Below are 24,620 nucleotides of genomic sequence, written 5' to 3' on the forward strand. Positions count from 1 at the left end.
ATCATTTCACCATGCAACACCATATACTTGTACTTAAATTAATCAATTTATTCAGATCTGACAGAATCTCATTCATAGTTAGAGAAATGATGTATTTGTGATTAAAAGTGTTGATAAGACACTCAATATAGCAAGAGAATAATTTGATCAAAGATATGTCTGTTCATTTCATTACTGTGTGCAGCTGCAGCGTTTTCGCTTACACATAAAACTGTAAACACCAAATATGTAGGGGCTAGGACCTAGAGGTAGGGTGCAGGTTGGGCCTAGAGGTAGGGTGTAGTTTGGGCCTAGAGGTAGGGTGCAGGTAGTGGATAGAGGTAGGGTGCAGGTAGGGCCTAGAGGTAGGGTGCAGGTAGAGCTTAGAGGTAGGGTGCAGGTAGTGGATAGAGGTAGGGTGCAGGTTGGGCCTAGAGGTAGGGTGCAGGTAGAGCTTAGAGGTAGGGTGCAGGTAGTGGATAGAGGTAGGGTGCAGGTAGAGCTTAGAGGTAGGGTGCAGGTAGGGCCTAGAGGTAGGGTGCAGGTAGGGGCTAGAGGTAGGGTGCAGGTAGTGGATAGAGGTAGGGTGCAGGTTGGGCCTAGAAGTAGGGTGCAGGTAGGGGCTAGTAGAGGGAGCTATGGGTTACTATTTGATCACCAAGACCTAGTTCTCTTCACTATTTAATTTTCCTCTTGGTTTTGTCTCTCAGGACTGTCATGAACTTGGACAGAGGAGGCTTGGGACTTGAATCAGGCTTTCTGCTGCTTTCAGTGGTCTGAGAGAGAGAGAGAGAGCGAGAGAGAGAGAGAGAGAGAGAGAGAGAGAGAGAGAGAGAGAGAGAGAGAGAGAGAGAGAAGATCCATTTTGAAATCTTTGGAGTACTGAAGTGGTCTCTGCCAATAGCTAGGTTTCCATCCAATTGGCGTCAGATTTCCATGTGAATATTCTAAAATCCGCCTAAAAACAATTTGCACACTTTCCCACCAGGGATGTTTCATTCAAATGGACTTGTTGTGGATAAAAAGCTGTGCGTGATGACATAGTTCACATAAAAATAAGTTGTGGTTAAATGCGTTTCCTTCGCATTTTCAACTCCACTGACGGTTTTGTGAAAACACTTCTTGCATTAGACTGTATAGTGAATGTGCCCACTCTGGTTTTGGCACGTGCTCTCTAGCCAACAGTTAGATACAGTTACAGTGCTGGTTTAGCATACATTATGAGATTATTATGGACAAAAAGAACCAGATTATTTTGATTTGTCAAACCAGGATCAAGCTCATCACTGTGCACTTTCCCCACCAAGTAAAGTTCATCATCATTTATTTCATCCGTAGCCTAATAAACTGCATGTTTTCCCGAGTCATAGTGGGAGGACCACACCACATATCACCTGAATCCAAGTTCACTTCGATATGATGGTTATTATATCAATATCTGCACATAAAGGTGTACAGTGCCTTGCGAAAGTAAGATGGATGGAGCCAAATACAGGACCATTCTGGAAGAAAACCTGATGGAGTCTGCAAAAGACCTGAGACTGGGACGGAGATTTGTCTTCCAACAATACAATGATCCAAAACATAAAGCAAAATCTACAATGGAATGGTTCAAAAATAAACATATCCAGGTGTTAGAATGGCCAAGTCAAAGTCCAGACCTGAATCCAATCGAGAATCTGTGGAAAGAACTGAAAACTGCTGTTCACAAATGCTCTCCATCCAACCTCACTGAGCTCGAGCTGTTTTGCAAAGAGGAATGGGAAAAAATTCAGTCTCTCGATGTGCAAAACTGATAGAGACATACCCCAAGCGACTTACAGCTGTAATCGCAGCAAAAGGTGGCGCTACAAAGTATTAACTTAAGGGGGCTGAATAATTTTGCACGCCCAATTTTTCAGTTTTTGATTTGTTAAAAAAGTTTGAAATATCCAATAAATGTCGTTCCACTTCATAATTGTGTCCCACTTGTTGTTGATTCTTCACAAAAAAATACAGTTTTATATCTTTATGTTTGAAGCCTGAAATGTGGCAAAAGGTCGCAAAGTTCAAGGGGGCCGAATACTTTCGCAAGGCACTGTATTTATTGTCACATGCACAAGTACAGTGAAATGCTTACTTTATAGCACAATGAACTACAGTTAAATGAACGCCGTCTTAGAGGCTGACTACTGAAAAGTGTTGAAAACTCCCCAACACCTCATAATCGTCAGATCTCTCACTTCTTATGACCCTCAATCATTTCACCATGCAACACCATATACTTGTACTTAAATTAATCAATTTATTCAGATCTGACAGAATCTCATTCATAGTTAGAGAAATGATGTATTTGTGATTAAAAGTGTTGATAAGACACTCAATATAGCAAGAGAATAATTTGATCAAAGATATGTCTGTTCATTTCATTACTGTGTGCAGCTGCAGCGTTTTCGCTTACACATAAAACTGTAAACACCAAATATGTAGGGGCTAGGACCTAGAGGTAGGGTGCAGGTTGGGCCTAGAGGTAGGGTGTAGTTTGGGCCTAGAGGTAGGGTGCAGGTAGGGGATAGAGGTAGGGTGCAGGTAGGGCCTAGAGGTAGGGTGCAGGTAGAGCTTAGAGGTAGGGTGCAGGTAGGGCCTAGAGGTAGGGTGCAGGTAGGGCCTAGAGGTAGGGTGCAGGTAGTGGATAGAGGTAGGGTGCAGGTAGGGCCTAGAGGTAGGGTGCAGGTAGTGGATAGAGGTAGGGTGCAGGTAGGGCCTAGAAGTAGGGTGCAGGTAGGGGCTAGTAGAGGGAGCTATGGGTTACTATTTGATCACCAAGACCTAGTTCTCTTCACTATTTAATTTTCCTCTTGGTTTTGTCTCTCAGGACTGTCATGAACTTGGACAGAGGAGGCTTGGGACTTGAATCAGGCTTTCTGCTGCTTTCAGTGGTCTGAGAGAGAGCGAGAGCGAGAGCGAGAGCGAGAGCGAGAGAGAGAGAGAGAGAGAGAGAGAGAGAGAAGATCCATTTTGAAATCTTTGGAGTACTGAAGTGGTCTCTGCCAATAGCTAGGTTTCCATCCAATTGGCGTCAGATTTCCATGTGAATATTCTAAAATCCGCCTAAAAACAATTTGCACACTTTCCCACCAGGGATGTTTCATTCAAATGGACTTGTTGTGGATAAAAAGTTGTGCGTGATGACATAGTTCACATAAAAATAAGTTGTGGTTAAATGCGTTTCCTTCGCCTTTTCAACTCCACTAACGGTTTTGTGAAAACACTTCTTGCATTAGACTGTATAGTGAATGTGCCCACTCTGGTTTTGGCACGTACTCTAGCCAACAGTTAGATACAGTTACAGTGCTGGTTTAGCATACATTATGAGATTATTATGGACAAAAAGAACCAGATTATTTTGATTTGTCAAACCAGGATCAAGCTCATCACTGTGCACTTTCCCCACCAAGTAAAGTTCATTCATCATTTATTTCATCCATAGCCTAATAAACTGCATGTTTTCCCGAGTCATAGTGGGAGGACCACACCACATATCACCTGAATCCAAGTTCACTTCGATATGATGGTTATTATATCAATATCTGCACATAAAGGTGTACAGTGCCTTGCGAAAGTAAGATGGATGGAGCCAAATACAGGACCATTCTGGAAGAAAACCTGATGGAGTCTGCAAAAGACCTGAGACTGGGACGGAGATTTGTCTTCCAACAATACAATGATCCAAAACATAAAGCAAAATCTACAATGGAATGGTTCAAAAATAAACATATCCAGGTGTTAGAATGGCCAAGTCAAAGTCCAGACCTGAATCCAATCGAGAATCTGTGGAAAGAACTGAAAACTGCTGTTCACAAATGCTCTCCATCCAACCTCACTGAGCTCGAGCTGTTTTGCAAAGAGGAATGGGAAAAAAATTCAGTCTCTCGATGTGCAAAACTGATAGAGACATACCCCAAGCGACTTACAGCTGTAATCGCAGCAAAAGGTGGCGCTACAAAGTATTAACTTAAGGGGGCTGAATAATTTTGCACGCCCAATTTTTCAGTTTTTGATTTGTTAAAAAAGTTTGAAATATCCAATAAATGTCGTTCCACTTCATAATTGTGTCCCACTTGTTGTTGATTCTTCACAAAAAAATACAGTTTTATATCTTTATGTTTGAAGCCTGAAATGTGGCAAAAGGTCGCAAAGTTCAAGGGGGCCGAATACTTTCGCAAGGCACTGTATTTATTGTCACATGCACAAGTACAGTGAAATGCTTACTTTATAGCACAATGAACTACAGTTAAATGAACGCCGTCTTAGAGGCTGACTACTGAAAAGTGTTGAAAACTCCCCAACACCTCATAATCGTCAGATCTCTCACTTCTTATGACCCTCAATCATTTCACCATGCAACACCATATACTTGTACTTAAATTAATCAATTTATTCAGATCTGACAGAATCTCATTCATAGTTAGAGAAATGATGTATTTGTGATTAAAAGTGTTGATAAGACACTCAATATAGCAAGAGAATAATTTGATCAAAGATATGTCTGTTCATTTCATTACTGTGTGCAGCTGCAGCGTTTTCGCTTACACATAAAACTGTAAACACCAAATATGTAGGGGCTAGGACCTAGAGGTAGGGTGCAGGTTGGGCCTAGAGGTAGGGTGCAGGTAGAGCTTAGAGGTAGGGTGCAGGTAGTGGATAGAGGTAGGGTGCAGGTTGGGCCTAGAGGTAGGGTGCAGGTAGAGCTTAGAGGTAGGGTGCAGGTAGTGGATAGAGGTAGGGTGCAGGTAGGGCCTAGAGGTAGGGTGCAGGTAGTGGATAGAGGTAGGGTGCAGGTAGGGCCTAGAGGTAGGGTGCAGGTAGTGGATAGAGATAGGGTGCAGGTAGGGCCTAGAAGTAGGGTGCAGGTAGGGGCTAGTAGAGGGAGCTATGGGTTACTATTTGATCACCAAGACCTAGTTCTCTTCACTATTTAATTTTCCTCTTGGTTTTGTCTCTCAGGACTGTCATGAACTTGGACAGAGGAGGCTTGGGACTTGAATCAGGCTTTCTGCTGCTTTCAGTGGTCTGAGAGAGAGAGAGAGAGCGAGAGCGAGAGCGAGAGAGAGAGAGAGAGAGAGAGAGAGAGAGAGAGAGAGAGAGAGAGAGAGAGAAGATCCATTTTGAAATCTTTGGAGTACTGAAGTGGTCTCTGCCAATAGCTAGGTTTCCATCCAATTGGCGTCAGATTTCCATGTGAATATTCTAAAATCCGCCTAAAAACAATTTGCACACTTTCCCACCAGGGATGTTTCATTCAAATGGACTTGTTGTGGATAAAAAGCTGTGCGTGATGACATAGTTCACATAAAAATAAGTTGTGGTTAAATGCGTTTCCTTCGCATGTTCAACTCCACTGACGGTTTTGTGAAAACACTTCTTGCATTAGACTGTATAGTGAATGTGCCCACTCTGGTTTTGGCACGTGCTCTCTAGCCAACAGTTAGATACAGTTACAGTGCTGGTTTAGCATACATTATGAGATTATTATGGACAAAAATAACCAGATTATTTTGATTTGTCAAACCAGGATCAAGCTCATCACTGTGCACTTTCCCCACCAAGTAAAGTTCATTCATCATTTATTTCATCCGTAGCCTAATAAACTGCATGTTTTCCCAGAGTCATAGTGGGAGGACCACACCACATATCACCTGAATCCAAGTTCACTTCGATATGATGGTTATTATATCAATATCTGCACATACAGGTGTATTTATTGTCACATGCACAAGTACAGTGAAATGCTTACTTGCTCGTTCTCTGTTGGTATGATGGTTATTATGTCAATATCTGATGATAAAGGTGCTTCCACTGACATTTCTCACATTATTCATTTTACAGACACAAAAATATCCCACCTTACCTAGCTTATTTTGTTTTTTGTCGACATTTGGAAAGTGTGTTGTGTCCATCAGGCATGTCCAGACATTTTTGTGCTTTACTGGCATAACAAGGTTGGATGGAAACCTGGCTAGTGATGCTAATATACATTATTACGTTCATGAATAAGCAACAGTCTGTATGAAATTACACCCTATTCCTGTAGTAGACTAGGGAGTAGAGTGCCATTTCAGACACACTTCAGAGACACATGTTAATGTTACAGTGTTCAAAAATGTTGCCAAGGGTTAAGGGGTCAAATGAACTCTGACCTTAACGGAGAAGTTGCCCTGTGTCGGTGTTGTCCCAGGGTCGTGTTCTTCAGCGGAGGGAGGGATGCTGTAGAAAACAGAGGACGGAAAGACATAGGAGGGAGAGGAGCAGGAAGAGGAGGAAGAAGGGAGGGATGTGGGAGAGAGGGTGGGAGGAGGAGAGGGTTTGAGGAATTTGATTTCCGGGGCTTTGATTGCAGTGCGTCTTATCTTGAAGGTCTCTGTTTCAGGAAAGAAGGAGAGAACAGCAGACATGTTTTTTATATTTCAGCGTCTCAGCTTTTGTCCAACTCCTTTCCAGACGTCTATTTTCACAGAATCTTTCATCTCGTTTTCCAGTCATTCAATCTTACTTCTCGTCTTTAGCCCCGGAAGTCTGTGCTTTCTCTTTTTGCTCAGATGAATTTTATGTTTCTGAGCAGAACTGTCCAGAACTCCAAGTGACTGAGAAAGAGAGAAAGAATGAGAGAGAAAGAGAGAGAGAGAGAGAGAGAGAAAGAGAGAGAGATTTTAGAGAGAGAGAGAGAGAGAGAGAGAGAGAGAGAGAAAGAGAGAGAGAGAGAGAGAGAGAGAGAGAGAGAGAGAGAGAGAGAGAGAGAGAGAGAGAAAGAAAGAAAGAGAGAGCGAGAGAGAGAATAAGAACAAGACTGAGGCCTACAACTGCACTTTAAATGACTACAATGCCCACAATCCCACCGTGTGGCTCACCTTAACACAGGAGAAGTCAAGATGGTCCTTTGATTGGTTCCTTATGGGGGACTTAGAGTCATGGATGTCCTTAGATATGGGTCTGGAGTGGTCCAACTCACTCTCCTCCGCTGCATCATTGTCCAATAGTATCTTCGGTTTGATGACAGCAATTGCATCAGCTCCAGTGTCATTGTTGTTGTCTACTTCCTGTTGTCTGTTGTCCGATTGGTTGTCCACAATCTCCTTCGAACTTGATTGGCTGAAGTGAACATCCTCATATAAAGAATGGCCTATGTCCTCGTGGTTATGTTGAACGTCGTTGGGGAGGCGAAACTCTGGTTCAGTCTTTAATTGGTCGCCTTTATCACCACCGTGTTGGCTAGCAGCCTCTGATTGGTAAACGGACAGTAAGGGGGCGGGACTATCCTTAATTGACAGGAATGGTGACCACTCCTCTCCTGTTAGAATCTCGTCCACCAAGCTGATGGGACTGAAGTTGAACTTGAAAGAGCTGAAGGAGCTGTAAAATAGAGGCGGAAAAACACTGAAGTCAATGGTTTCGTCACAAAATAGCACCCTATTTCCAATATAGAGCATTACATTTGAACAGGGCACTGATCAAACACCATATTCCCTATAAAGTGCACTACATTTGACCTATTAGTGCACTATATAGGGAATAGGGTGCCATTTGGGGAACAGCATATATATTATGTCATCTGTCATGGGTTGATGAAACAAGTGGTCACATTTCTTTAAACAAATACATATAATAACACTTTTCACAAGTATGTGGTACATTTCCACAACTCTAGTTTGTAAAAAAAAAACTCTAAACATATCATCTAAAAGGCAATTATTTCAAAACTTTAATAACACCTTCAATTGACAAAGTACAACACACAAAATTACACAGTCACTTTTTCACCACACGTAATCAGTGTTTAATCTAGAAACACAAGTTTCACGTTGTAATACATGTTCATATAAAGTAATAGCCTTTCACAATGCAATGTTCACATTACTTTTGATATGATTCTGTTCTCATTTGTTAAAATACATTGCTCTATTACTTAATCCCAACTGCTCTTAATTGATCATCACTTCAACATTTGGTAAACCTATATTCTAATTTTGAGAACGACAGAATAAAAATGTATGTTTGTAAAGTATAAACATATAAAGTATGATATACACTGAGTGTACAAAACATTAGGAGCACCTTAATAATATTGAGTTAAACCTACTTTTGACCCTCAGAACAGCCTCAATTTGTCGGGGCATGGACTTTACAAGGTGTCGAAAGCATTCCACAGGGATGCTGGCCCATGTTGACTCCAATGCTTCCCACAGTTGTGTCAAGTTGGCTGGATGTCCTTTGGGTGGTGGACCATTCTTGATACGCACGGAGAACTGTTGAGCATGAAAAACCCAGCAGCGTTGCAGTTCTTGACACACTCAAACTGGAGCACCTGGCACCTACTACCATGACCCATTCCAAGGCACTTAAATCTTTTGTCTTGCCCATTCACCCTCTGAATGGCACACACACACAATCCATGTCTCATAAAAATCCTTCTTTCACCTGCCTCCCCTTCATCTACACTGATTGAAGTGGATTTAACAAGCGACATCAATAAGGGATCATAGCTTTCACCTGGTCAGTCTATGTCATGGAAAGGGATGCATACTGTAATGTACAATTATGATGAGGACTATAATGATTTTATTCTACAGTAAGTTTAAATATATATATATCTGTCATTGACACGAACAAAGATGTACTGTATGCAAAAAAATGCATCACCTACACAGTAAGAATGGATCCAGAATAATGTTGTTTTTTGTTCTTTTTGCAGGGGGGCGTTCACACTGGTCCTACAATGCTGCACATCTCATTGAGTTCCTCCTGTCAAGGTGAAGGGATCGCCTATGTCGTTGTGTGGGACAATTCACCAAATACTTGTGTAAAAAACGAGATTGCAAAAATGCCACTTGACTGGACTAACAGCTCGGAGCACAGAATGTGCGTGTGGTGACTTCAGGGCACCCAGGAAGTCATGACAGCTATGGGGAAGTAGTGTCTGAGTTACTGTAACTTCATCAACATAACACACACACACAGAGAGACCAAGGAATGTGTGAGCTCTGCTATGGCAAGCACAGTACCTTAAGTAAAGTCAAGGATAAAGAGAGGGTGTGGTGGATGCAAACTCCCCAAGACTCCCTTTCCATCACCACTGAAAACATCTCTCTCTCCTCCTCCTCTTACTCCATCTCATTCTGTCTCTCACCTCTGAAAACGTGCACGCTGTCCCACAGGCTTCCTCTCCGTCTCAGCTTGGCTGGGCGGCTCCATCGTCGGCGGAGCAGCCTCACTACTCCTCTTCTCCTCTTCGTCCTCCTCTTCCTCTATGACGGACATGTTGGTATGCAACCTAACTGAATGTCGATCTTGACGGAGGTTCACCTGTCAAAAAGAGACCACAGAAGAGAATCACACCGTGGTCACCCTAAACAAAAAGAGACCACAGCAAAGAATCACACCGTGGTCACCCTAAACAAAAAGAGACCACAGCAAAGAATCACTGTTGTCACCCTAAACAAAAAGAGACCACAGCAAAGAATCACACTGTTGTCACCCTAAACAAAAAGAGACCACAGCAAAGAATCACACTGTTGTCACCCTAAACAAAAAGAGGGCGACTTCGTTCTTAATCAATGTCAGATAGTCCGACTAGGTGTCGATCTTGGTCGAGGTTCACCTGTTTTAACATAACACGGTAAGAGGACAATTGTGCAATATTTGATTCATCATTTAATGTCAGATAGTTCATTGTAGTAAAAGAGAGAATACAAATGCAATGTTGTCGCATTAAATGAGCAAGAAAGACTTACCAATGGCCTTTCGCTCTCCACCTCTTTTTCTCCGTCGTCCTCCTGAATCTCTCCATTCCCTCTCTTCTCCTCTCGACTCTGCTTCCATCTGCTCATCATCTTCTTGGCAAATTTCTTCACCTTTCCTCCCTTCATTGTCTTAATATTCGGGTGTTTCGACCCAAGCACACCCCCACCACCCCATGTTGCAGCGTCCTGATCCACAACTTCATGTGTGCCTTCTAAATTCCTCCCCCCTTCCATCAAACCTCCCTCCTCCGTGTTACACCTAAACTCGGCAGGGGTTCTGGGGCTCTCGCTCCCATCTGCGATGTGTTCGCTAGGCTCTGGTGGTTCTCTGACTCCCTCTGTCTCTGGAGGTATAGACTGGAGGTCAGGGGGGATGTCTCTCGTTTCAGACCCAGAAGAGGCACCTCCATCTGGACTGCCCTGGGCTCTCCTCTCAGGTCCCTGGGGCAGAGATCTGTTTCCGTGTGGAGGTTTGGGTATAAGCGGCTTGGGTGCGATCGATTCCAAGGGTTTGGGTACACCCATTACCCCCATCCCCACCGGCTCAGAGGCTTTAGGGGGGCGCCCTATATCCTTCCCCCTCAGCTGGGAAGGGTCCTGTGTTGCCACGGACACAGTCGTCTCCAACTGCTGCACCCCCCCACCCCTCTGTGCTGTAGAGTCCAGAGTAGGATCCAGAAGGGGCTGTGAGAATCGGCGTTCTGACTTGAGGATGACAGCTGAGTACATAGACAGCCTATCCCCTGAGGATGACAGCACATCCTCCTCCTGGCCTCCAGGCCCTCTCCCATGCCCTGTAGGCCTCAGCTCACAGCCTGCGCCCTCGCCTACCACTCTCCCCAACACAGGGACACTCTGGCTAGGGTCGAGGGCTGGTGGAGGGGGCGGCGGCGGTGGCCCTGTAGGGTGTAGCGGTGGTTTAGCCTTCCTCTTGGGGGGAACGGGGGGAGGCGGTGGTCTGGCATCCAGGCCAGGGGGACAGGGTAGCAACTGCCTTCTCTCCCATCTGGGAACCACAGCAGGGGGTTCGCTGGTTTCCTCTTTCTCCTCGTCGACCAGTTTTTTCGATCCTGCGTCCAAAAATAGAATGCCGGAATTCCCCTCTTCTCTCTCCTCTGAATCCCTGTCTGATGATTCCAGATCGTTGTCCCTCTCAGTCAGAACTTCCAATTGTGGATCATTATCATCATGAACATGATCACCATTATCATCATCCTCAATCACTGAAACAAGCTTCCCTTGGAATATAAGCTCCGCATTATTGTGGTCCTGGGGGGTCACATAGAATCCCCTGTCTGTTTCCACTGATGTTCTGAGGTGTTGGGGTGTGTTAGGGTGTGTGTTACGGTGCGTGTTAGGGTGTATGTTAGGAGGTTGATCCGTGTCTTCTGCAGTGCTCAGTCTGAGCAGCATGGACTGGATCAGAGATATACTTCCAGAGTGACTGTCTGCCTCAGACATCTAGAGAGAGAGAAATACAGAGATTTTTTAATGTGTCCCAAATGGCACTTTATTCCCTTTATAGTGCACTACTATTAACTAGGGCCCATTCCAGATAGAGTGCCCATAGGGCTCTGGTCAAAAAGTAGTGCACTACATAAGGAATACGGTGCCATTTTGGAGGCATACAGAGTGTTGTTTCATAACCACATCCCTACAGTAATAATACACTCAGTGTCTGTCTATCTGTCCGTCCGTCCGTCCCTCGACCTGTCTGTCAGCCTTTCTCTGACCAGTGTGTGTCAAAGTCAGCACAGGTCATTGATGGCATCATTTCACAGAAATTCACAGTTTGGATTCACTCATAATGTCCTATATGCCCCTACAGAAGCTGGACAAAAACCCGTTGCTGTTACTACATCCTCTCTCTCTCTCTCTCTCTCTCTCTCTCTCTCAGTGTAATGTTCATGCATTTCAATCACTGCAACTTCACAGTTCTTTACAGATTTATTAGACTTAGGGTTGCAAAAATGTTGGTAAATTCCCAGGTTCTATAGAAATTCTATAATCAGGAGAGAATACGCAGGGAATCCGGAGGTCTCCAACCAGGATTTCTGGAAAACTCCGGAACTTTGGGAAAGTTAACAGAATTTTACACCCCTAATTAGACGTAGTCAGTAAATTTCTCTTACCACTATTCTATTCTCTTCCTCCGTGTTTTCTTCCCTTCATCCTCTTCTCCTCGAGCCCTCTGCTTTCCTTTAGTCCCTCTCTCTCTCTCTTTCCCACGTGTCCCTAACAGACACAACTCTAACATGTCCGGATGCCTCTCTGGATGCCTCTCTCTTCCCTCCTGCCTTCTCCCTCTGCCTGCATGTGCATGTGTGTGTGTGTGTGTGTGTGTGTGTGTAATAATATCCTCATTGAAACTGCCAAAACCAGTCCTTCCCCATTCCGCGTGTCAGTGACTCAAAGTTTAACATGGCATGGCATGCTATATTAAAACACACAGTTTCGGTGATTGTGGCCCACCTTATGCGTGCATGGTTCCTCACACTCCTTAGCCAAATGTCCTGACTTGCTACAGTTGTAACATTTAGGTCCCTCTCTGTCTTCTCTCTTCAGAGTTCTTTGTCTTTTCTCACCTCCACCGTTTTCTGCCTCTATCCACTTTCTCAATTAGGTTGCTAAATCCTGTCCTCCTTTCTGTGCCTCATCCTCCTTAGAAGCTCCCTTTTTCTTGGCCCCCTCCTCTCTTTTTCTAGCTTCAGCCGGCCAAATACGAGTGGTGTCGAACCCTTCTGTCCGTTGCTTCTCTACCTTGTCCCCACAAACCCTATTTATTGATTAATCATTGGTTCCAGTTTTTCTATATTTAAAGGTCAGTCAAATTCATACTTCTTCCTCCACTTTAAACAGAAATAGACATTTCTTTTATCCTTTAACTGCATATACCGCTCATCTCCTGTTAATTCCGGAACCTCCTTTGAGGATTTACTGCCCATTGTTAGTAAAACCTTGTAGTTACTATGCTTATTCTCATAATCTATGTGTATGTATTTCTATGATCTATGTATGTGCTCTTTTCCCGTTATCCAATTACTATAGTTGCTCTCCTGCCTGACTATGTGTGTGTCTCTATAATCTCTTACTCAATTGCCCTCTACCTTTTCTAATGTGTATATCTCCTTTCCGTTAGTTTACATAGGTAGTGTCCACTGATAGTCTTGGTGGTAGCCACTGATACCTCGTGTCATCACGGACCTGGTACTGCAGATACCACGTGTCATTACGGACCTTCTTCTGTTGCCTTGGTGGCTCTACACCCAATTCCTATTTTCCAATTACCTAGAATACTATCTATATCAGGGTTCTCTACACAAAGTTCTAAAAATAGGTCACCAGGTACAAATGCCCTGTGGGAATTTTAAAATCAACACCTAAACTACACACAAACAATCGAATATATTTCTGAATGTAGCCCGAGCGTCAATTTCCCAAATTCGTGAATAAAGATTTACTGACCTTCGTCACGTAGACTGGGAAAAGAAATGTAGGTTAGGTCTCGTAAGCACCTGTCGTGTACCAGTCCACCACTGGCCTGAAATAAACCCTCAATTCAGAGGTCAGGTCTTTGTCTTAAGGATCCTGGATCCGCCCGTGCACGGTTTTCAGCAGTTCCTTGGGACGGCAGAGGCAGATATTGAGATCCGGCTCGAAGGACCAAATTGTTACGAGAATTATGTTCTCAATGTTCATAAACCACTTCAATTAAACTACTCCGTCTGCAACCCCAGAATTTGTAAGTTTCTGGTTGAATGAAACAGACGGAGGCCCAGCTACGATAGTCAACCATTTTATTCATGAGAGGGCTAGTCCGTTGTACAAAACCATTCATTTTATACTCGCTCCTTACGCACTTACATTCACACACAAACAGTAGGTATCCTACGCACATACTATATCCCTACCCAGCCGACAAAGATTAGGGAGACCGTGGGAAGCACTCCCTGCCCTCTCCCAAATCCCTCAGAGGCCCCTAGCAAGGTCGGCACCGAATTTTGCTCAGACAGTCTGTGTTTAAGACACTATAAAATATATTGTACAGATATGTAATTTTACTGACTAAACCTAAACAAAACCATCAGATAATAATTGTATGATTCTAATCAATTTCATACCGTTGTAAGGTTTCAGAGTGGAATTATTTCATCCTTATCTTTCAACATTTAAATTACTTTAACACCTATAAATTCATACAGCCAGAAAGTGAGCGGAGTTTGCCGTTCAATATGTGACTACAGCTGTCCTCTCCACTCAGGGGAAAGGTATAAGCCCTAGGTGAGCCATCGAGACATTACTCCATTTGAAAGACAAAGGCAATAAGGAATTTCTCTCATCTCGAATGCGGCCTACCACGTTCATGCTAACCACAGCCAGCCATGGGCTGCAAGCAGTTTTATTTTATAAACACCTTTTTTATTTATTTTATTGTACCTTTATTTAACCAGGTAGGCCAGTTGAGAACAAGTTCTCATTTACAACTACGACCTGGCCAAGATAAAGCAAAGCAGTGCGTCAAAAACAACAACACAGAGTTACACATAAACAAACGTACAGTCAATAACACAAACTAAAAGAACATTTAAAAATCTATGTACAGTGCGTGCAAATGTAGAAGAGTAGGGAGGTAGGCAATAAATAGGACCTAGAGGCGAAAATAATTACAATTTAGCATTAATTTTGGAATACCTTAAATTTGTTTGATCTTAATTTGATTCGATTTATTTGCCAATTTAAAAACACAATACGTGGACATACACTTGGACATAACGCATTTAAAATCTGTGAGGATGACACAAAAAGTGATATACCTAATAATTCACAGTCTAAGTAGGTTAATTATAAACTCAGCAAAAAAAGAAACGTCCTCTCACTATCAACTTCATTTATTTTCAGCAAACTTAACATGTGTAAATATTTGTATGAACATAACAAGAGTGAATAACTGAGACATAAACTGAACAAGTTCCACAGACATGTGACTAACAGAAATGGAATAATATGTCCATGAACAAATGGGGGGTCAAAAGTAACAGTCAGTATCTGGTGTGGCCACCAGCTGCATTAAGCACTGCAGTGCATCTCCTCCTCATGGACTGCACCAGATTTGCCAGTTCTTGCTGTGAGATGTTACCCCACTCTTCCACCAAGGCACCTGCAAGTTCCCGGACATTTCTGGGGGGGAATGGCCCTAGCCCTCACCCTCTGATCCAACAGGTCCCAGACGTGCTCAATGGGATTGAGATCCGGGCTTTTCGCTGGCGATGCCAGAACACAGACATTCCTGTCTTGCAGGAAATCACGCACAGAACAAGCAGTATGGATTGAGATTGAGATTGCCTGCAATGACAACAAGCTCAGTTCGATGATGCTATGACACACCGCCCCAGACCATGACGGACCCCCTCCAAATCGAACACCCGCTCCAGAGTACAGGCCTCGGTGGAACGCTCATTCCTTCGACTATAAGCGCGAATCCGACCATCACCCCTGGAATCAGACCATCACCCCTGAGACAAAACCGCGACTCGTCAGCGAAGAGCACTTTTTGCCAGTCCTGTCTGATCCAGCGATGGTGGGTTTGTGCCCATAGGTGACGTTGTTGCCGGTGATGTCTGGTGAGGACCTGCCTTACAACAGGCCTACAAGCCCTCAGTCCAGCCTCTCTCAGCCTATTGCGGACAGTCTGAGCACTGATGGAGGGATTGTGCGTTCCTAGTGTAACTCGGGCAGTTGTTGTTGCCATCCTCTACCTGTCCCGCAGGTTTGATGTTCGGATATACCGATCCTATGCAGGTGTTGTTACACGTGCTCTGCCACTGCGAGGACGATCAGCTGTCCGTCCTCCCTGTAGTGCTGTCTTAGGAGTCTCACAGTACGGACATTGCAATGTATTGCCCTGGCCACATCTGCAGTCCTCATGCCTCCTTGTGGCATGCCTAAGGCATGTTCACACAGATCAGCAGGGACCCTGGGCATCTTATTTTGGTGTTTTTCAGAGTCGGTAGAAAGGCCTCTTTAGTGTCCTAAGTTTTCATAACTGTGACCTTAATTGCCCACTGTCTGTAAGCTGTTATTGTCTTAATGACCGTTCCACAGGTGCATGTTCATTCATTGTTTATGGATCAATGAACAAGCATTATTTTCAAAATTCAGCCACTCAGGAACATTCACTGTCTTCTTGGTAAGCAACTCTGTGTAGATTTGGCCTTGTGTTTAGATTAGTGTCCTACTGAAAGGTGATTTCATCCCCCAGTGTCTGGTGGAAAGCAGAGCCGGGTTTTCCTGTGCTTAGCTCCACTCCGTTTCTTTTTTTATCCTGAAAAACTTCCCTGTCCTTAATGTTCGCATTATACACCCACCCATCCACCCAGACCAACCACCCTACTTTAGTTTTTGCCTGAAGTAGCTATATGTCTTATGTAACCATTCCAAACACAACAAATCATACTAATTTGAGTGTCCCAGATTTACCTTCACTATGTTACGTCTAGTCTGTGAGACCAGGCTGTGCAAATAGGATGCATGTTCTGAAATATTTGTATTCTGTATAGGCTTCCTTCTTTTCACTCTGTCAATTAGGTTAGTGTTGTGGAGTAACTACAATGTTGTTGATCCATCCTCAGTTTTCCCCTATCACAGCCATTAAACTCTAACAGTTTTAAAGTCACCATTGGCCTCATGGTGAAATCCTTGAGCAGTTTCCTTCCTCTCTGGCCACTCAAATCAAATCTTATTGGTCACATACACATGTTTAGCAGATGTTATTGCGGGTGTAACGAAATGCTTGTGTTTCTAGCTCTGACAGTGGCGCTGTTGCACCTTCTTCACAGCACTGTCTGTGTGGGTGGACCACCTTCCCCAGTCCCAGGACACCTGTATCTTTGTAGTGACTGGGTGTATTGACACACAATTCAAAGTGTAATGAAAAACTTCACCATGCCCAAAGGGAGGCTGTAACACAACAAAATGTGGAAAAAGTCAAGAGGTGTGAATATTTTCTGAAGGGACTGTAAATAGATGGAGCACCAATTCGCTAGCCTGGATTTTGGATCATGCATAGTGGGTCATTCAATGGAGTCAATAGACTGAATATGAAATGTTCAAATATGGAACCAAAGCGTTTGAACATTTTTTGTTCTCATCTGTTCATGCAGCAGATTGGAATGCAAAGTTTGTTTGCTCAAGTAAGTAATGTTACAGCTTTCTTCATTTGTGTGTAGTTTTTCTTGTGTAATGCATTAACATAAAACACGATAATAACGCAAGCTAGATAGCTAGTTAACGTTACTTGGTTAGCATGCTAATGTTAGCTACTTAGCTAGCTTGAAACATGAACTTGGCAGTTGCTAGCAAGCTAAATTATGTGGGAAATGTTATTAAGTTGGCTAGTTTGCTATCCGATTGTGTCCTTGGTTGCCGAGTTATGTAGCGAGCAATCTTGCTAACAACATTGACTGACGTTATATGCACATTCAGAGGAGAAAAAAAGCCCCTTGATTGATGTTGCAACTCTGGGTATTCATTTCAATGTGGCGTTTTTGTTTTAAACAGGGCCAGGGGAGAGACACTATAACTGGCCAACGGTGCCAAGTTTGGGCCGGAGACATGAAGGTAAGAACATAACTGTTACCAGTTTAAATGTTTTTATAGACTGTCACAACAAATGTATATATAAAAAAATATAGGGGGTGGGGGAGGGAAATATGTTAACATAGTATGTCATTTCTAATACTTCTCTTGCATTTTGTATCTTAGGTGTCTGGCTGTAATACCAAGGGCCTGAAGTCGAAAGTGTGGCAGATGCTACCTTGCCACGGATGAGGGTCCAGACTTTGCAACATACCCCACCCACTCTTACCATTTACTTTAATATTCTGTACACACTGAAATTACTTTATAGTGTACAGTATCATAGTACAGTACCCTCAAACACAAATGTCCCACTACACCTAATTTCCCACTAATGCTGATTTATAGGCCTAGCCCACTTCTAGGATAAAGAACAAAACTGTTACTGTCATTCACCAGTGTAAAAAACATTTCTGGGGTTAATTGAAATTGACAACAAAAAAATGTATACAAATATACTTAATCAAAAATGAATTCAAGTAGTTTCAGTGATTTGTTCATTTAATTTTACCCCAACATTTTATAATAAATCCAATTTAATATGTTGCTCAAAATGTATGTATCTTTATTAGGATAACCAAAGAGAGACTAAATGTAGTGATTTCATTTCCTCAATTGTAATCATATTTCTAAAAAACATAATTTAAGTTCTTGCAACAACTTGTCAAGTGGCTCCATTTTTCCAGGATTGTGGGTAATTCAAACATGTTTTGCTTTATGATTATTTACATTTTAGTCATTTAGCAGACACTTATCCAGAGCAGCTTACAGTTAGTGCATTTATCTCAGGCATAGTAAGTACATTTTCCTCAATTAAGTAGTTATCAGCAGTCAAGTGCGAGTGTTAATTCGAAAAAAGGCTAGGGGTGGGGGTGGAGGGGTGCTGTGGGATTATTTAAGATACTCTTTGAGGATTCTCAGATGTTTTTCGGAAGATGGGCAGGAACTCTGCTGTCCTAGCGTCAGGGTGAAGCTTGTTCCACCATTGGGGTGCTAGGACAGAGAAGAGCTTTGACTGGACTGAGTGGGAGCTGCCCTCCGAAGAGGTGGGAGGACCAAGAGACCAGAAGTGTCAGAACGGAGTGCTCAGGTTGGGGAGTAGGGTTTGAGCATAGCCTGGAGGTTGGGAGGGACAGTTCCCCTTGCTGCTCTGTAGGCAAGCACCATGGTCTTGTAGTGGATGCGAGCTTTGACTGGAAGCCAGTAGAGTGTGCGGAGGAGTGGGGCGACATGGGAGAACTTGGGATGTTGAACACCAATCGGGCTGCTGCGTTCTGCATCAGTTGCAGGGTTTTAATGGCACAAGTGGGGAGCCCAGCCAACAGAAAGTCGAGAGAGATGTCTGGATTAGGACCTGCCCCCGCTTCCTGTGTGAGGTTAGGTCGCACTCTATGGATGTTGTAGAGCATGAACCTGCAGGAGCGAGTCACTGCTTTGTTTGCAGAGAACGACAGAGTGCTGTTCAGGATCAAGCCATGGTTCTTTGCACTCTGGGAGGGGGACACAGTGGAGTTGTCAACCATGATGGAGAAGTCTTGGAGCGGGCAGGCCTTCCCTGGGAGGAAGAGCTGGAGAGGAGAGTCTAATGATTCACTGTGTCAAAGGCAGCAGATAGATCTAAGAGGATGAGAACAGAGGAGAGATAGTCAGCTTTGGCAGTTTGGAGAGCCTCCATGATGCAGAGGAGAACGATCTCAGGTGAGTGACCCATCTTGAAGCCTGACTGGTTAGGGTCAAGAAAATCGTTCTGAGAGAGATAATAAGAGAGTTGGTCATAGACAGCATGCTCAAGTGTTTTGAAAATAAAAGAAAGAAGGGATACCAGCGTATAGTTTGACGTCAGAGTGGTTGAGTGTTGGTTTCTTGAGGAGGGGAGCGACTCTGGCCATCTTGAAGTCAGTGGTCAGGGATTTGTTGATGAGGGAAGTGAGGAATGGAAGAAGGTTTCCAGAGAAGGTCTGGAGATGGGGTCGAGCGGGTAGGTACTCGGGCAACCGGACATGACCCATCGCAGGATTTAATCTGGAATGCATGTTTGAAGAAAGAAAGTATATTTCTATATCAGTATTAAGCAGCTTGTTATGCCATGCGATGTAATGGATCTTGATGAATGAATATCAAAACTGTCAATAATAAAGCTGTATACAAACATGGTCTCTTTCTTGCTTTCTTGAGTAAGGCAGCTCCAAAATGCAGTCAGTCTAGCTCAGTGCTTTCTGTGGTGGAGGGGCAGCCAGCAGAAACTAGGAAGCTGAAAATTTGGCATGGGCCCTCAGATCCTAAAAAAGTTCTACAGCTGCACCATCGAGAGCATCTTGACTGGCTGTATCAACACTTGGTATGGAAACTGCTTGGCATCCAATGCAAGGCACTACAGAGTGTAGTGCGTACGGCCCAGTACATCACTGGGGCCGAGCTCCCTGCTATCCAGGAACTCTATACCATGTGGTGTCTAAAAGGAAGGCTCCATCATTTACGGTGGTACAGCCTCTGCAGAAGTCAGGGCATTCATACTTCTTGCGCTTCATGGCGCAGTGCAGAGCTGTTGTGAAGGAAGTGAGTTTGTGTTCATACAGGATTTCCCACCCCCACCTACCGTCAACCAATCATGTCAATGCAGAGCTATAGGGAGCCATCCGTTACAGAATTTGGGAGCTCAATTTGGCCGCTGTGTGCCTCCGGAGGCTACGCAATTGTGGCTACGCAATTGTGTCACACCCTCCATACGGAGTCTACGACCACATTTTCAGATCAAGCAGAAGTTGGCTCCTACACTGACACCCCAACACACGCATGCATACTGACGCCACACACACACTTTCACACTCACCCCTTATGTTGCTGCTACTGTCTATTATATATATCCTGTTGCCTAGTCATTTTACCCCTACCTATATGTAGAGTAAATAGCTACTTCAATCAAAAACAAAAAGTAAACTTTAAAGAAAATATTTTTATATATTTTCAAATGTTTTACTTTTATGTTTAGATCAAAATATGTTAAAGTATACATGAAGGTGTCTGTAATAGAATAAACTTGGCAAAAGCAAATGTAGACATTAATAAACGCATATCAAAACTTCCTACATATTTTTCTTAAACGGTGGGGGAGTGCCAAGATGGAGGCACGGGGTCTTCAAAACTGTGCCCATTCGTCATCTAGTGTATAAATCATTGGCGCCATCATGTGATTCCAATCCCGGAAAATAACATAAAAAGTTTGTGTCGCAACTTGCTCTGTCAAAACGTTTAATTTTCCATTCTTTCTAAAACAATTATTGTACGAATGCGTTGGACTATATGATATCATAATGAAGTCTGCATTGTTACACGTTTTGGTGCCCGTTTGTGTTTGTGTCGTTTTGGCGAACACTGGTCTATTCAACAGCGTTTTAGTCGACATGAGCTATGATCACTACGCCGAGAAGACAGTTGACTACTTACCCTGTTACCTGGCAATGCCATTCAACTCCTTGGTCAATTTGGGATACATTTTCATGGGCATTTACTGGCTACTTCAACGGACGGACGGTAAAAGAGACACTAGGGCAGATTACGTCAAAGACATGTTCGCACTCATGGCCATTGCCTACGCACCTGTGCAGTGGGTGCGCCTCGCGACTCTCCTTCGTGCGCCCGCTGTTTTGGACCAGTGGTTCACGCTTCCCATCTTCGCGTGGGTGCTGGTGTGGTGCGATTTTATCGAGCACGGTTGGCGGCCACGGTACATGTTAACGGTCGAGTTATGCTCCATTCTCAGCTATGGTCTTTCGCTGGTGCACGACCAAGGGTTCGAGGTGGCCCTCGGATGTCATGTGGCATTCGCGGTCATCAAAGGTGTAGGGGTAAACCGTAACCATGGGGACTGCCACTCCCGGAGATACCTGGGTCTTGCGGTACTGTCATGCAGTGGTTTCGTGTTGCTGAAACTGTTTGATCACACCCTGGCCCGGTACCGACCCTTCCAACATCTCACTGGACACTTCTGGTCCAAAGTGTGTGACATTCTGCAGTTCCACTACACTTTCTGCTTTCTCACGCGCTTCACCAAAACGGACTGAATAATAAGTCTGTCCATGGATGATCAATGGCAATAGATCTGAGTCTGTCTGCAACTGTGTTAATTCATTCAATTGTCTTCATGGACTTAAGGGAGCAGAAATTGTGTAGAAGAAACATAACACACTACAAGGACAAATGACAAAACTGTGTTGGTCATTCACTGAAGTTATATTCTAGATAGTAGGTCAATCACACCTAATTCAGATTTGAAAAGAAATGTAGGTACAGGTAGGCTGGTTTGATAAAATGCAGAGGGGAAAAGGCAGCAAGAACTGAGTCAGCCAATGATTTAAGACTGATGAAGATATATATTTGTTTTTTTTTTGTAATTTTAACCAATGCACGACATCGCGTTCGTTAACATCTAATCTCCTAAGAGATCAACATCAGTGCAACATATATTTCCAACAAATGTGTAAATATGTCAAGAAAACAATCATTGTCATATCTCAAATTGGAGGAATTAAAACTGTTTTATGAGAAATCTTTTAGCCACCAACTTTACATAATTTATTTTGTGGTCAATCTTTACAATTCCAACTTTGTCATGCTTGTCAGCACAGGCTCAGAGAATAATAACTTCCTACTGGTCCAGAACAGAGCAAGTCCCGCCTCCCGGAAGTCCTGATTGGCACAGTAGATAATGGGGTTCAACCCGCAGTCTAGGTAGGACATCACTGATGACAGGGTTCTCAGCCAATCAGGTGCAGGGGATAGGTCCAGTCTACCCAGGAGAATCAGCTGTGGGGAAGTGAGGGTAAAAAATAACCATTGGCTTCAGGGAGGAGAATGGCAAAATTAATCTGAGGAGAGTGTGTGTCTGTGTCACCTCAGACACAGCGAAGGGAGTGTAGCAGAACAGGTAGAAGGCCACAATCAGAGGAGTGACAGAGGAGAGGTCATTTGGGTCACTATGAAGGAGAGAGGGAAAGAGAGCCGTTACTGAGGAAGGTACTAATCTGGGTGCCTCTCATTCTATGTGAGGTTGCTTTCTCTATTCATCGCCTTTCCATCATCTGCACTGATCTGTAATTTTCGAGTATATGTGAATGGAACCTCCATTTCTAGCTTGAATAAGATACTTTGGTAAAGCAAGAATGGTGTGCATGCATCAGGAAATTGATGTGCAGTTATTTCACATCAATGCAGATGATGTAAACGAGACGAGGGGGAGGTGACCATTTCAGACTATTACAATGCACCCAAATGCTCACAAATCACAACACATACCTGTCGCAGTTCCTCTTGCAGCCAGCAGCGGTGAAGAGAGAGCAGAAGAGGATGAGGATGAAGGGGAGGAAGATGCAGATGGAGAAAGCACAGAGGATATAGACTAGCATGTCAGAGTAACTGCTCTCCCAGAACACTGCACACAGCATCTCTGAAGGGTCGTACCTGAGAGTTAGAGAGAGACAGAGAGTTCAGAGGCAGGGACGGACCGGACCAAATTCGGCCTGGACATTTCTAACAGACCTGCCTATTTTTTTCCTTGAGGGCCTGACACCAGCCCATTTTTCCCTTGGGCCCCCATTATTGGCCAAATAATTATAATTCTGTGCAAAACCCCTCATTTAGATTGGCTAACTGGGCTAAAGATAGACCAGAGTACATTGATGGAAGAGAAGATACATTAACAATGACCTAGTCTTCCTCACTGTATGTCTAGTATGTCCCAAAAACTACAAGACACCACAACCCTCCCTCACCTGATCCAGTTGTAGACCACAGGGATGCTCCCAAACACCACCCCTGTCAACCAGGAAGCCAGGCAAGCCAGAGCCACGACAACAGAGGCGCCTCTTCCTGTGGAGGCCACGACCTTGGCTCGCTGTACGCAGAGAATCGCTGTGGAGAGTGGAGGATTTTTTTTTTTTTAAAGTAATGCACTACATAGGCAATAGAGTGCCATTTGGGACAAACAATAGATGTAAGTGGATTGAGGATTGTTGAATTGGATGTAAAATATGCATGTGTGAGGAGAGGAGTGGGTGTTTAGAAGTGAATAGTGAGAATGATGAGAATGGAAAGTGTGTGTGTAGAGAAGTTGGTTAGCGCATTACGTGGTCATCAAAGTCAGTCCCGTAATACTATTGTTTCTCCAAGTGAAATGTGGATTCCAAACACCTACAACCTAGGCCCAGGAGTGTCTCACCTATGCTTCCAATAGAGGAAGTGATGAAGGCGAATTTGAGCAAGCTGACGACCTCGCACCATGGTGACCTCTGTCCCTTAGTCAACATAGCCAATAAGGAGCCAGAGATGATGAGCAGGGAGGAGCCAAGGTCGGAGAGGGTCAGACTGACGAACGGGACCCAGTATCTACAGGGAAACCGACCCCTACACTAAGAAAGAGACGGAGAGAGAGATTATTCTATTTCAAGCTTTTTATATATATATATATGGGCTCTGCTCATTGGCATTGCTCAGTGTCTCTTCATCAGCAGAAAGAGCTTGTTTGTACTGTGACATTTTGTAAAAGAGTGCCACCATCAGGCAGGCATATGTAAACTATAACGCACTCACAGAAGTAAGCTACAGTCAGAACACTGGGTTACGAAGAGGATATACGAGTCCTTGGTTAGATCTCCTAACAGTATGTCAGGGAGAGAAGTGTATGTGTAGTCACACACACACTCAGAGTTAATAACAGTTACCTACCATGATTTTTACCAGTAGTACCAGACAGTTTCCAATGACCCCCAGCACCATCTCCACGCTCAGAACTGCCACCAGCACTGACCTCTCAACCCTTGTCCAAGACCGCTCCAACACTACCGATGTGCTGCTGTTGGCCCAATCGTTCACTGACCGATGGAGAAGAGAAAGAACAGTGATTATAAGTTATAAAGATATAAATGAATGCAGTCAATTACTGTTGGTTAGTCAAATTATACAATCTTGAAAGCCTCATTGCTATTATAGAATAATTCATGTAATTGCAACACAGTACCGTACTTACTTTTAAGACGGCTGGTTAGAGTCCACAACCATGAGGAGATAGAGGGAATTATGGATGGGAGAGTGAAGATTACACAAAGTGAGACCGTCATCAAAAACAATCTCCAATTAAAACTATCCTGCTTCATTAGCCACTGGCAAATCCCTTATTAAGCATTGTGTGAGTGTGTGTGTGTGTGTGTGTGTGTGTGTGTTTATTTTTATTTATTT

General features: G+C 43.7%; 3 protein-coding genes and 2 long non-coding RNA genes across 24 annotated transcripts; 3 read left to right on the forward strand and 2 right to left on the reverse strand.

Moving 5' to 3' along the window:
* Positions 1-24: 24 nt before the first annotated feature.
* On the reverse strand, positions 25-13,347 carry si:dkey-9i23.6 (SR-related and CTD-associated factor 4). Of its 5 annotated transcripts, none has more exons than XM_035789239.2 (7): positions 11,888-12,070; positions 9,747-11,216; positions 9,143-9,318; positions 6,867-7,368; positions 6,512-6,602; positions 6,159-6,379; positions 25-755 (listed from the first exon to the last, which is right to left on the reverse strand). In XM_035789239.2, exons 2-7 carry the CDS (start codon positions 11,214-11,216, stop codon positions 657-659), a joined length of 2,559 nt encoding a protein of 852 aa, XP_035645132.1. In that variant the 5' UTR covers positions 11,888-12,070; the 3' UTR covers positions 25-656. The 5 variants fall into 5 exon arrangements, with proteins under 5 accessions (XP_035645132.1, XP_052320566.1, XP_052320567.1 ...); XM_052464606.1 differs by lacking the exon at positions 25-755 and adding an exon at positions 2,701-2,899; XM_052464607.1 differs by lacking the exons at positions 25-755; positions 11,888-12,070 and adding exons at positions 4,662-5,031; positions 13,221-13,347.
* On the forward strand, positions 179-4,911 carry LOC127907935 (uncharacterized). Of its 16 annotated transcripts, none has more exons than XR_008065590.1 (6): positions 236-272; positions 345-488; positions 537-560; positions 2,465-2,512; positions 2,585-2,704; positions 4,597-4,716. It is a non-coding gene; the product is annotated as an uncharacterized LOC127907935 (long non-coding RNA). The 16 variants fall into 16 exon arrangements; XR_008065599.1 differs by lacking the exon at positions 2,465-2,512 and adding an exon at positions 2,537-2,584 and having other exon boundaries at positions 2,633-2,704; XR_008065600.1 differs by lacking the exons at positions 537-560; positions 2,465-2,512 and adding an exon at positions 4,765-4,911 and having other exon boundaries at positions 345-512; positions 2,537-2,704; positions 4,597-4,644.
* A 3,217-nt stretch (positions 13,348-16,564) lies between the features above and the next one.
* LOC118395445 (uncharacterized) lies at positions 16,565-17,864 on the forward strand. Its single transcript, XR_004827968.2, has 3 exons — positions 16,565-16,945; positions 17,313-17,372; positions 17,517-17,864. It is a non-coding gene; the product is annotated as an uncharacterized LOC118395445 (long non-coding RNA).
* A 2,718-nt stretch (positions 17,865-20,582) lies between these two features.
* tmem187 (transmembrane protein 187) lies at positions 20,583-21,951 on the forward strand. The gene has a single exon (XM_035789245.2). It carries the CDS (start codon positions 20,702-20,704, stop codon positions 21,449-21,451), a length of 750 nt encoding a protein of 249 aa, XP_035645138.1. The 5' UTR covers positions 20,583-20,701; the 3' UTR covers positions 21,452-21,951.
* A 29-nt stretch (positions 21,952-21,980) lies between these two features.
* Positions 21,981-24,511, reverse strand: si:dkey-9i23.8 (beta-1 adrenergic receptor). The gene is made up of 7 exons (XM_035789244.2): positions 24,412-24,511; positions 24,111-24,256; positions 23,605-23,794; positions 23,159-23,297; positions 22,683-22,847; positions 22,282-22,363; positions 21,981-22,193 (listed from the first exon to the last, which is right to left on the reverse strand). The coding sequence occupies exons 1-7, from the start codon at positions 24,500-24,502 to the stop codon at positions 21,981-21,983; spliced, it is 1,026 nt and encodes a 341-aa protein (XP_035645137.2). The 5' UTR covers positions 24,503-24,511.
* Between the last annotated feature and the right edge of the window lie 109 nt (positions 24,512-24,620).

Source organism: Oncorhynchus keta, chromosome 16 (assembly GCF_023373465.1).
Source record: "Oncorhynchus keta strain PuntledgeMale-10-30-2019 chromosome 16, Oket_V2, whole genome shotgun sequence".
NCBI lineage: Eukaryota > Metazoa > Chordata > Actinopteri > Salmoniformes > Salmonidae > Oncorhynchus > Oncorhynchus keta.

What these genes read in the sequence shown, in the direction of transcription:
- si:dkey-9i23.6 (XM_035789239.2), bottom strand. Translation starts at nt 11,216, where the DNA reads ATGTCTGAGGCAGACAGTCACTCTGGAAGTATATCTCTGATCCAGTCC. An exon ending in TGGAGAGCGAAAGGCCATTG is followed by an intron (nt 9,319 to 9,746) that starts GTAAGTCTTTCT and finishes TCTTTTTGACAG; the next exon opens with GTGAACCTCCGTCAAGATCG. An exon ending in TCCGGGGCTAAAGACGAGAA is followed by an intron (nt 6,380 to 6,511) that starts GTAAGATTGAAT and finishes TTCCTGAAACAG; the next exon opens with AGACCTTCAAGATAAGACGC.
- tmem187 (XM_035789245.2), top strand. Translation starts at nt 20,702, where the DNA reads ATGAAGTCTGCATTGTTACACGTTTTGGTGCCCGTTTGTGTTTGTGTC.
- si:dkey-9i23.8 (XM_035789244.2), bottom strand. Translation starts at nt 24,502, where the DNA reads ATGACGGTCTCACTTTGTGTAATCTTCACTCTCCCATCCATAATTCCC. An exon ending in TACTACTGGTAAAAATCATG is followed by an intron (nt 23,795 to 24,110) that starts GTAGGTAACTGT and finishes TCTCTTTCTTAG; the next exon opens with TGTAGGGGTCGGTTTCCCTG. An exon ending in CTCCCTTCGCTGTGTCTGAG is followed by an intron (nt 22,194 to 22,281) that starts GTGACACAGACA and finishes ACTTCCCCACAG; the next exon opens with CTGATTCTCCTGGGTAGACT.